Below are 11,840 nucleotides of genomic sequence, written 5' to 3' on the forward strand. Positions count from 1 at the left end.
ACTTCTATGTGGGCCTCAGAGTCCCGTGCAGCCCCCAAAGGGATGCTCAGGGCACAAGACACCTACAGTCCCTACCCTCCTGGAGCTTACAGTCAAGTGGGTAAGCAGCTGTAGGGCAGTGTGCCACACTGAACAGGAGAAGTTCAGTGTGCTCCAAGCATGCTGGTCAGACTCCAAGCTTCCCTGATAAAAGATTAGATCTGGTTGCAGGCATTCGGTCTACTGGGTCAGATGTTTGCATACCACATAGAAGTTCCAGGTTTGATTACTGGCTCTGGCTCCCAATTCCAGTGCCCCCAGTGCTGGGGAGGCAGTAAGTGATGGTTCAAGTGGTTAGGACCCTGCCACTCATGGGAGACCTGGATTTTGTTCCAAGCTCCCTGCTTCAGCCGAGCCACGCAGGCATTCGGGGAACGCGCCAGAGGATGGGAGCTCTATCCCTCTCTGTTTCAGAAAAACAAGATTAGATCTGAAGGAACCAGTAAGAAACTGGCCAGGCACAGGTCGGGGACAGGAAAGGAGGAGAGAGCATCTGTGCAGGCCAGTCAGGGTACTGGCACATTGAAGGGGAGTTGCAGGAGAGGAGAAGAGAGGGCAGGGCCCAGCATTCAGGGCTTGTAAGTCATGCTGAGGGGTAACTCGTGGGAAGCAGGTGAAGTGTTAGGTGCAGGGGAGTGACATGATCAGAGAGATCTCTCAGGCTGCCATGTGGAGTAACAGCCAATCTGGGAGACCAATGAGGAGGCTGTAATAGAAGTCCAGGAACAAGATGGTGAGCTAGGAATGTGTACACAGACAGACATAAGAGGATCCTAGGACTCTGGCCTTTGATTGGCTAAGAAGTGGGAGGAGTAAAGAAAAGGATGAAAGAAATCAAAGATAGCACTAAAGATTTCTTTTTTATTTTTATTATTATGATTTTTTTTTGACAGGCAGAGTGGATAGTGAGAGAGAGAGACAGAGAGAAAGGTCTTCCTTTTTGCCGTTGGTTCACCCTCCAATGGCCGCTGCGGCCAGCGCATCGTGCTAATCCGAAACCAGGAGCCAGGTGCTTCTCCTGGTCTCCCATGCGGGTGCAGGGCCCAAGCACTTGGGCCATCCTCCACTGCCTTCCCGGGCCATAGCAGAGAGCTGGCCTGGAAGAGGGGGGGCAACCGGGATAGAATCCGGCGCCCCAACCGGGACTAGAACCCAGTATGCCGGCGCCGCAAGGCGGAGGATTAGCCTGTTAAGCCACGGCGCTGGCAGCACTAAAGATTTCTGCTCACTGATGAAGAAAAGCAGGTTGGAGGACAAGAAGTGGAATGATGAGTTCGGTTTGGAAGGTCAGGCACCGTGTCTTAGTCATCTTTGTACCCCCCAAACAGAGCGCAAGGCCTGGACACAGGCAGTGACTGCAGGACACAGAGAAGCATTGTCTCCTTTGCCAAGAGAAAACCAGTCCATTTTTTCTGGAGAAATTAACTCCACCTCCTTATCCCTTGGCTGAGCCCCAGAAAACATCTCCCCCCAACCCCTGCCCCATCTCAGACAGCCCCCCAAGAACCGACTGTGTGGAAACACAAAACTGTTAAAAGGCAACATATAGAGGCGTTACAGTTAAAAACTTGGGAGTCCACTTCCTGGATTTCAAATACAGTTCCCTAGTTGAATGGCTGTGCGACCTTTCCTTCTTTGTCCCTTGGATTTTTTAGAATAAAGTAGGGAAGCCCAGTGCTGTGGCGTAGCAGGTTAAGCCGCTATCTGGACTGCCAGCATCTGATATGGGCACCAGTTTGAGTCCCAGCTGCTCCACTTCCAATCCAGCTCCCTGCTAATGTGCCTGGGAAAGCAGTAGAAGATGGCCCAAGTGCTTGGGCCACTTGAACCATCACTTACTGCCTCCCCAGCACTGAGGGCACTGGAATTGGGAGCCAGAGCCAGTAATCAAACCTGGAACTTCTATGTGGTATGCAAACATCTGAACCACTAGGCCGAACGCCTGCAACCAGATCTAATCTTTTATCAGGGAAGGTTGGAGTCCGACCAGCGTGCTTAGAGCACACTGCCACCCATGTGGGAGACCCAGGTGAAGCTCCTGGCTTCAGCCTGGCCCAGCCCTGGCCAAGCAGATGGAAGATCTCTCTCATTCCCTCTCTCTGATTCTGACTTTCAAATAAATATTATTTTTAAAGATTTATTTTATTTATTTGAAAGACGGAGTTACAGAGAGAAGTAGAGACAGAGGGTGAGGTCTTCCATTAGCTTGTTCACTCCCCAGAAGGCCGCAATGGCCGGAGCTGCACCAATCCAGGAGCCAGGAGCCTCCTCCAGGTCTCCCACGTGGGTGCAGGGGCCCAAGGACTTGGGCCATCTTCTACTGCTTTTCCAGGCCATAGCAGAGAGCTGGATCAGAAGAGGAGCAGCTGTGATTTGAACCGGCGCCCATATGGGATGCCACTGCTTCAGGCCAGGGCTTTAACCTGCTGCACCACAGCGCCAACCCCACAAATATATTTTTTAAAGATTTATTATTTATTTTATTTGGAAGGTAGAGTTACAGAGAGGCAGAGAGAGAGAGAGGACTTCCATCAGTTGGTTCACTCCCCAGATGGCCGCAATGGTCATAGCTGCACCGATCTGAAGCCAGGAGCCAGGAGCTTCTTCCAGGTCTCCCACAGGGGTGCAGAGACCCAAGGACTTGGGCTGTCTTCTACTGCTTTCCCAGGCCAGAGCAATCTTGGAAGTGGAGCAGCCAGGACTTGAACTGGGACCTATATGGGATGCTGGCACTGCAGGTGGTGGCTTTACCTGCTATGCCACAGCACCGGCCCCACAAATAAATATTTAAAAAAAAAGAAGAAGAAGAAAATAGGAAATGATAGTGTGAAATGGGCTGATACTTGTAAAGTGTTTAGGAAGGAAGCTCTCAGTAAGTGGAACTCCTTTCCTACTTCCAGGACCATTCTTTTTTTTTTTTTTTTTTTTTTAAGATTTATTTATTTATTTGAAAGTCAGAGTTACACAGAGAGAGAAGGAGAGGCAGAGAGAGAGAGGTCTTCCATCTGCTAGTTCACTCCCCAGTTGGCCACAACAGGCAGAGCTGTGCTGATCTGAAGCCAGGAGCCAGGGGCCAGGAGCATTTTCTCAGTCTCCCACGTGGGTGCAGGGGCCCAAGCACTTGGGCCATCTTCTACTGCTTTCCCAGGCCATAGCAGAGAGCTGGATCGGAAGAGGAGCAGCTGTGACTCAAACTGGCACCCATATGAAATGCCGGCACTGCAGGCAGCAGCTTTACCCACTATACGCCACAGCACCGGCCCCTGCAGGGCCATTCTTACAGGCACAGCAGCAGTAAGGCGTGTAGCCGAGCAGGAAGACCTTCCTGCCTGTGGTCTTAGATCTCTCTAAGCAGATTGCACACAGTAATGTAACTCGGGTCAGGGTTACTTCACCTACTCCCCACCTCCAAGCTCAAGGACATCTTTCAGATGCCACCCATCATCCTGCAGGTCCTTTTTTTATTTTAAGCCTTTTTGCTGTCAGGCACTGCTACTCTTGCTTTGTTCCAAAACTACCCCTTAAGTAGGAACTGTTTCCGTCCTCATTTTGTAATTGAGGAATGGCAGTTGAGAGGTTGTGTAACTCATCCAAAGTCAGCCCACTGGTCAGTGCAGACCTGGAAGTAGATCCACGCCGTCTGCCTGCAGGGCTCAGGCTCTCACCACCAAGCTCTCCCTCTTCCCCAGACGACCTCCACCCGGCGGCCTGCACTCGTCTTCTCTCATCTGCCTCCTCTTGGCCAACGCCGATAATGAAATAGAGCATGCCTTGGAAGTACCTGACATTAGAGTCCCCACGCTTCCGGGGTCATTCGGTCATTTTATAAATGAGAAAATTGGGGTTTGGAGAGAGCTCCTGTGTCCTTGCTCATTCCACAGTGTGGTTGCTTAGCTTTAAGGGGGATTTCTGCTCCTAGCTGTGTGTCCTAGGGTCAACCCCCTCTGCTCCTTTGTTTTATCGATGAAAATGAGAGTTCTAGACTAGAATAACTCATAGTCTCCAGGAAAAATAAGACTCTCACCTGCTGAGAAAACCAAGCTGGTTTTTATGAGGTTGGTGGGAGGTGGAGGGTGGGTCTGGATCTGAGGTTGCCACAGTATGATTTTGTTCTATATTTCAATACCCCAGGAGGAGCTGGAACTTACCAGACAGACTCTGGAGAAGGAGCGGCTGCACAGCCCAGGCTCAACCCTCAGAGCAGAGCGGGGACCCAGGGAAGAGCAGGGTGGACAGCCTGGAGAGGTGAGCTGGGGATCTGGGGGTGCCAATGGCCCAGGAGGAAATCCTGGCCAGGGGTGTTCCCTTCCCTTGTGAATTGAGTCCCTGAAGCCCAGACTTGCCAGATTGGTCCCCTTGCCCTCCATCTGTTCCCCTGCCTGTCTAAGGGGCTGCCCAGGTGAGCAGGTTCCTCCCCACAGGACTCAAGAGCAGAGACAGAGTGTGGTGCTGGAGTGGAGGAGAAGGAGCTGTGGAAACAAAGGCTTGAGCACCTGCAGCAGGCCGTGGCTCAGCTGGAAATTGACCGGGGCAGGCTACAGCGCCACAACATGCAGCTGCGAACCACCTTGGAGCAGGTGAGTAGCTTCCCTGTCTTCAGCCCTTCCTCTGGAGCCTGTGGGCGTCTCCACGTCTCTGCAGCCCACAGAGCAGGGCTCAGTAAACTATTCTGCAGGCCAGATCCGTCCCGCTGCAGCTTTCTGAAAACCACGTTCTCCTGGAGCACAGCCATTTACTGTGGCAGCTGTTTGTCTGCTAGAGCAGTGGAAATGAGTTGTTGTGCCAGAGCTGAATGGCCCACAAAGCCTCTAATGCATACCACGAGGAAACTTGCTGACCTTTGCTCCAGGGGCCCAAGGGGCTGACCCCCTCCTTCCATCTGGGAGCACCTCTCGGGGCTGTCCCAGCAGGTGCTTTCCTCAGCCTAGGAGTCCCCCTGGTTGCTGTCCCTTTATGCTCAGTCCCACACATGCACTGACCTGCTCGAGAGCCTAGCCCTGATTTCTCCCCACATCTTGGCAGGTGGAGCGTGAGCGGAGAAAGCTGAAGAAGGAGTCCATGCGCCTGTCCCGGGCAGGGGCCCAGGAGCTCAGCCAAAGCCTGGATTCATCACCCACACAGCAGGTCTACCTCTTTGCCTCCATTGCAACCTTGAGAGCGCCCAACCCCAGCCACCAGAAACTCAGCCCTCTGCATTGCTTATCCCAGGCCACACCTGCATGGGAGAAGTGCTTCAGCCAATCCCGAGAGGCCTCTGGCTGCGTTCTGCCCCACCTGGCACTGCTTAGTCTGTCCCTGCCCTGAGAAGGGGACGCAGTGTCAGTGGGTGGGGTGGAATCTAGGCCAGTAGCCCTGCATCCTGAGGAAACCCGATCTGTTGCTCCCAGACCTCAACCTCTGGTAGCAGGGCTCACGGGGCTTCTGTCAGAATTCCTGGCACATGGGTGCTGTGTGGTGCTTGCCAGCCCCACGTGCCTAGGAGCTTGATTGCTCCTTGGTCTACTGAGTTTACAAGATTAGGATCCATGGCGTTGCCTGGGGCCAGAGCCCCTTTTTGACATAAGGGTTTGGGGAAGACCCCCCCACTTCCCCGGCCAACACTCTTTTAGCTGAGCTGCATTTGTTCACTAGACTGGTAAACGGTGGTGGTGCACGAGGTGGTGAACTGGTGAAGCCTGGTGGGGCTGGAGGGGGCTCGAGGCTGAGCCCCCTGCTTTGAGCACTGTGCTTCCCAGGGTGGGCACCTGTCAGGTGACTTCTCTGCACCCTCAGCTCATAGCCCAGGGCCGGCACAAAGCAGACGTGTGGTGTGCTTCTGCTCGATAGAAAAGTACCCCAAAGAAGTAGGTGGCATCCGGGTCTTTTGGATGTCCAGCGTCAGGTCTCCATGGGTATTGCCTGTTATGCTGGTGTGAGCCCTTCAGGGTGGAGGTCCAGGCACTTCTGGTCCCTGCCAGCAGTCCCAGGACTGTGGGGAGGTAGCTGAAGGCCCGCGGAAACTCAGCGGGAGGGTTTGTTCCAACATGGGTGGTGTTGTCTCCCTAGGATGGACGAGGGGAACAGAAGGGCTCCGCACAGGCCAAGCACGTGGTTGAACTGCAGAAAGAGGTATGTTCTGGAAGGCTCTGTGTTCGAAAGCCTCTTCCCCTCCCTCGAACTCAGGCGGTGAGACTGTAGGGTCAGCTGTGTCCCTGGACCTTTGTGCCTGCAGCAGGGAGAGGGGAGGTAGTTCCTGCCTTCCAGTAAGCAGCAGGTCCCACTCCAGCTCTCATTGGCCTGGACAGGGAATGAGGAAGAAAGCATGATGCAGGCCCTCGACCTCCAGGTTCGTACTGAGGAAGGGGAAGGCTGAGAAGCAGACCAGAGATCTGCCAGCTGCACACTGGTGGCAGGATGGAGCCTGGCACCAGTGCGGGATCTGGCCTTGTAGCCAGGGTCAAGCTCAGGGAGACTGTATCAAGTGGCTTGCCTTGTAGGCCTCTTAGACCTAAAGTTTCACTCCCCCTTTCAAGGCCCCGGAATATAGGTGTGGCATTTTGATTTCTGAGCCTGTTACAGAAACCAGTAGTCACTCCTGGCAGAGCCTGACTCTGTGTGTTGCTAGACCTAAGCTAGTACTTTGAATTCTGTTAAACTCAAAACACAGCAGGCAAGGCCTTATCTATCTCTAGAGAGGCCCTTTGGGTATAGAATTTAAGGAGGCATTCATTGTTTTTTTTATTATTCTTTTAGACAATGTTTTTTAAAAGATTTATTTATTTGAAAGGCAAAGTGACAGAGACAGAGATCTTCATCCACTGGTTCACTCACTTCATCTGAGTAGCTTATGCCAGGAGCCTGTAACTCCACTGGCATCTCCCATTTGGGTGACAGGGGCCCAAGCACTTGGGCCATCATCCCCTGCCTTCCCAGGTACATTAGCAGGTCCTGGCACTCTGGATATGGGATGCCAGCATTGCAGGAAGTGGCTTAACCCACTGCACCACAATGCTGGCCTGAAACACTCACTCTGGACCCAGAGTGCCTCCTTAAATTTTGTACCCTAAGCACCTGTGCCACCCCCTAATCCTGGATGCCAGTAGCCAAGATTCTAATAGCTTTACCTCCTGTTTCAGTATCCCCGTGGAAGGATTAGTTAGTGATTCTAAACCTTGGCTGCACATTAGACATTCCAGGGGAGCTTTGGAAAAAGTATTGATACTCAGGCCTCACCCCCCATTCTAGTTAAGTTAGAATATATTTATTTTAAAACCTTCCAAGAGGGGGGGCGAGCATTTGGTGCAGCAGTTCAGATGCTACTTGGAACGCTCACGTTGCCCATCAGAATGCCTAGGTTCAAGTCCAGGCTCTGCTTCTGATTCTGCCTTCCTCAGAGTGCGTGCCCTGGGCCCTGGGAGGCAGCAGGGGATAGCTCAAGTGTTTGATTCCCTGCTGCCCATGCGGGAGACCCAGATTGAGCTTCAGGCTCTAAATTTTGTCCTGGTCCTGGATGTTGCAGGTGTTTGGGGAGTAAACTGACAGATGGGAGGTTTTTTTTTTGTTTGTCTGTTTGTTTGTTTTTTAAGATTTATTTGAGAGGCAGAATTACAGAGAGAGAGAGAGAGGTCTTCCTTCTGCTGGTTCACTCCCCAAATGGTCACAACAGAGCTGGGCTGATCTGAAGCCAGGAGCTTCTTCCCAGTATCCCACACGGATGCAGGGGCCCAAGCACTTGGGACCACCCTCTGCCGCTTTCCCAGGCCATAGCAGAGAGCTGGATCAGAAGTGGAGCAGCTGGCACTCAGACCAGTGCCCATATGGGATGTTGGCACCACAGACAGCAGCTTAACCTACTGTGCCACAGTGCCAGCCCTGGGAATTCTGTCTACCTGTGTATTTCTCTCCCTCCATCCCTCTCTCTTTCTCTATCTCAAATAAATAAAATTTATTAAAAATGCCATACCAACAAGAGCCACAGAAGCACAGAGCAGAATGGTGGGACAGCTTCAGGGCCCTCCACTGCTCTCTCTTGGTTCTCCTGCCCCCAGGTAGCCCTGCTGCGAGCCCAGCTGGCCTTGGAGCGGAAGCAGAAGCAGGACTACATCGCACGCTCAGTGCAGACCAGCCGTGAACTCGCAGACCTGCACCACAGCCTCTCCCACTCTCTCCTTGCAGTGGCCCAAGCCCCTGAGGCCACTGTCCTAGAGGCCGAGACCCGCAAGTTGGACGAGTCCCTGACTCAAAGTTTGACGTCCCCAGGGCCAGTCCTGCTCCACCGTAGCCCCAGCCCCAGCGCTATCCAAACCACCCCCAGGTAGCAGCCCCAGCCAGGGCAGGATACAGGCCAGCACGGTGCACACGGACAACACAGACAACTGCAGGGGAGTCCTGGTCCCTCTGCATGGCTGCAGGTTTGCCAAAAGAATGGTCTGGCTCTGTTAACCACCTGGACGCCCCAGATCAGCCACATTCCCAGGAGGAGAAGGAAACCAGCAAGCTTGGGGAGCACTCCAGCCCGCGTAGGAATGAAGCAAAGTTTGTTCTCCTGCCAGGCCACGGAGTCACCCAGAAGAGTGCCTTGCCCTGGTCGAGGGGCTTACTGCCTCTCGTCTAGAGTTTATTTTCCCAGCACTTGCCCTCCCTCACCTTCCCCGTCAACAATAAACCTGGGGTCTTTGTGTTAATTCGCTACTGCAGTGTCCACTTGTGTGGCTGGGTGGCAGCAGCACATCAGCATTGTAAGGTAACACTTGCTGAAGATCCCTCTTGGGTGACAGGGGTCTACTGTGAGCCGTGCACTCTGATTGGGGACGGTTGCAGAAGACACACAAGACGAGATGGCCCCTGTCCCCAGCGCCTGCCTTCAGTCCAGCTGGTAAGACAGGCTGACGTGAGTCAGAGACACCTGTGGGTGTAGAATGCAGGGGCTGCCCCTGCAGGCCGGGAGGAGTTGGGGGTATTGCTGAGCACATGGGGAAGGCCTGGTCTGCCTGTGACAGAGGGTGTGGTGGGAGGATTAGGGCGGGCCTCTAGTTCTAACACCTGGGCAGTGAGGAACCATCAAGTGTTCTTGTCCTAGCAAGTCCTGGGGCCTCACAAACACTGAGTTAGCCTCTGGCTGATGGAGTCTGTGGAGCTCAGCTCTGACCTCTTCCACCTGCTCTGCACGAACGCTCTTGAGTGTCCCTTCCTGGGCGTAGCCATGGAGCTGACTGGTCCCCTGCCATCAGGCCAGTCAGGATGGACAGTGGCAGAACTTGTCACTTATGGACGTGCTCTGGACGACTCAGCTCACACGTTTCAGACCTATCGTTGATAACTTCCTCAAAGCCTAAAGGCAGTTTTACTTGAAGAGGCAGGGCAGCATTTGGCTTAATGGTTAAGATGCCAGTTAGGACACTTGTGTCCCTACGTTGGAGTGCCTGGGTTGATTTCTGGCTCAAGTGATGAGATTCCTGCCACCACATTTGAGAGCTGGGTTGTGTTCCTGGCTCTCTGCTCCTGGCTCCAGCTTGGCCAGTCCTGGGTCAGAAGGTGGCAGAGGGGCCTTGTGTTTCTCTTAGTTTCTTCTCGGTACCAAGATCTCTACAGGTCATGAACTAGGCTGGACGCCAATCAAGGAGAGACCTTCCAGCACATGAAAGACATTTTGAAGGCTGCCAAGCAGGATCCTCATTTAATCCTAAACCATCTATTGCTCATCTCTCCTCATCCAACCCTCGAGAGCCCCCCGGCCTCCACTGTAGCCCTCATCCTAAGGTCTCCCCACCCCACCAGGTAAGAGGTTGGCGAGGCCTTTGTTCAGCAGTGAGGACCAAGCTATACTCACACAGCAGCTGGGGGCTGACTTTGTGCCCCGGTTTTCTAAAGTATGCTTTCCTTGGCCAATAGCAGAGTCATCTCTGGGGAGGCCAGTAATGTACCAGTTGCTGTTTTCATCAGCTCCAAACCTAAGGAGAGACCGGAGGGGAAGAGCAGGAAGGAAAGTGTGGGTCACCCAGGCAGGACCCAACCTCGCCTAAGGACACAAGTCCAGAGCTTCTGTCCCTTCATCTTGTCACCTACCACAAGGCTGCCCCAAGCAGTGGATCAGCCCTTGGGCAGTGCCTCTGGGTGTCCAGCCTGTTCTCAGGATGTGCTCTGGGAGGGTGTGAACCATCACTGGAACCTGGGGTGGAAAGATGGGCAAGGTCACCCCGGCCCCTTCTAGTCGTCTTGTGTGCTTAGATAGAGGTTGCTATGGGCCAAACCGCTCTGAAAGCAGCAAGGGTCAAGCATGGAGTCAGAGCCTGGGCCGGTCGTCTTGTTCCCAGGGAGCGCCTGGTACTGAGAGTCCTGCTTCTGTTCTCATAGCGAGCCTGGATGCTTTGTGAACCGCATCACAACCCACATGGGGCTGCCAGGGTGGTGAGGGCAGGGAAGCCATGGGCGGGAGAGCCCAGCAGAGGAGGAGGAGCTGGTGGTAGAAGTCAGCGTGAGGAGTGAGCGGAGTGTGGTTGCAGACTGCACAGGTCGCGGTCGGCACTTACACCAGGAAGCCGGGGCTGTCTGCTGGAGGACGGAGCTCCCCCCAGTCCTGCCGGGTGAAACCGCTGCAGTCCACAGCAGCCCTGGAGGTTTCAGTGACACCAGCAGCCTGTTTTCCTTAGCCCAGTCAGGAGCATTATGGGTACATTAGGTACAGGGAGGTTCTGTCACCAGCATCATGAAGCCCAGAAGTGGGGGCTGGTGTGTTCTGTAGAGACAGGAAAGCTAATCCTATGTCATCGCTGCACCTCCCATCACGGCTTCCTGTTTAAATCTTTCCAGTGCCTGTGAATATTCCAGCCCCGGGGTCAGATCTCAGAGTCTGAGGGCTCCTTGCTGGCAAGAGTAGCCCCCACCCCCACATCCCACCCTTGCATTGTGGTTTGGGGATTCATGCCACAGCTTTGGATAGAACTCTTCCCCGTGTCAGTGGCCTCCTGTTAAGTTTGGCCAATTCCAGTATTTGACGAGGGCTGGTAGATGAGATGTGCTGGCATTGCATTCTCTTGGCAAATGCTCATCAAGCCTGTGCCAGAAGCCCCCGCTATGAACACCAAGGAAGAGGAGGAGGAGCTTGTCTCCAGGGAGACAGGGCCCAGATAAATGCTTGCAGAATGACCCAGAGGCCCAGAAGAGACTGGCCACTCCCAGTGAGACCAGGGCAAGCGTCCCAGAGAGAGGAAGGGAGGCCTTGGGGGCCCTTTCAGGGTGGTTATCAAGCCCCTTGGATGCAGCAGGTATAAGGAGTCAGGGTCCCAAGTCCAGCAGCAGCAGCAGGCCCTCAAGGCGTCAGCTCGCCCACTCCAGTTCGACCTTTCAGGCCACAAAGCAGGAACATCAGCCACGGCCCACAAGCCACAATGCCCTGTGAAGGCTCCATTCTCACCGCGGGATGAGGCACATGGCCAGGGGCAGGCTGAGTCAGACACCAAGCACTGGGCAAAGCAGGGAGCTCTGGATGCAAGACTCCACCAGCATCCCACTGCCGTGTTGGCTTCCGTGCCTTCCTCTGCCTTCACGTCACACCTTCGATGGCTGCCCCTTGCCTCCCTATCCACCTGTTACATCCCAGAGGTGTTCGCTAAAGGCCACTTTGAGAACAAGAGGAGAGGCGGCAGGCCAGCATTGTGGCATAGCAGGTTAAGACATTGCCTGTGATGCCTTGAGCCCAGCCCCCCATGTGGGAATCCCAGGAGGAATTCCTGGCTCCTGGCTTTGGTCTAGCCCACCCCTGACTGTTGTGGTCATTTGGGGAGTGAACCAGTGAGTTGAAGATCTCTTTCTCCCTCTCTCAC

General features: G+C 54.1%; 1 protein-coding gene across 12 annotated transcripts in view; it reads left to right on the forward strand.

The window, feature by feature from the left end:
- CEP250 (centrosomal protein 250) overlaps nucleotides 1-11,840 on the forward strand; it is a 58,868-nt gene extending 47,028 nt beyond the window's left edge. For 7 of the 12 annotated variants that reach the window (XM_062204104.1, XM_062204102.1, XM_062204103.1 and 4 more), the window contains 5 exons: nucleotides 4,171-4,284; nucleotides 4,461-4,616; nucleotides 5,062-5,163; nucleotides 6,085-6,147; nucleotides 8,067-8,983. In XM_062204104.1, coding sequence (XP_062060088.1) covers nucleotides 4,171-4,284; nucleotides 4,461-4,616; nucleotides 5,062-5,163; nucleotides 6,085-6,147; nucleotides 8,067-8,336 — 705 coding nt within the window. In that variant the 3' untranslated portion in view covers nucleotides 8,337-8,983. Of the gene's footprint in view, nucleotides 1-4,170; nucleotides 4,285-4,460; nucleotides 4,617-5,061; nucleotides 5,164-6,084; nucleotides 6,148-8,066; nucleotides 8,985-9,599 lie in introns of those variants that run through there. The other 5 variants (XM_062204101.1, XM_062204099.1, XM_062204107.1 and 2 more) reach the window with 2 other exon arrangements.

The sequence above is a fragment of the Lepus europaeus genome, chromosome 10 (assembly GCF_033115175.1).
Source record: "Lepus europaeus isolate LE1 chromosome 10, mLepTim1.pri, whole genome shotgun sequence".
NCBI lineage: Eukaryota > Metazoa > Chordata > Mammalia > Lagomorpha > Leporidae > Lepus > Lepus europaeus.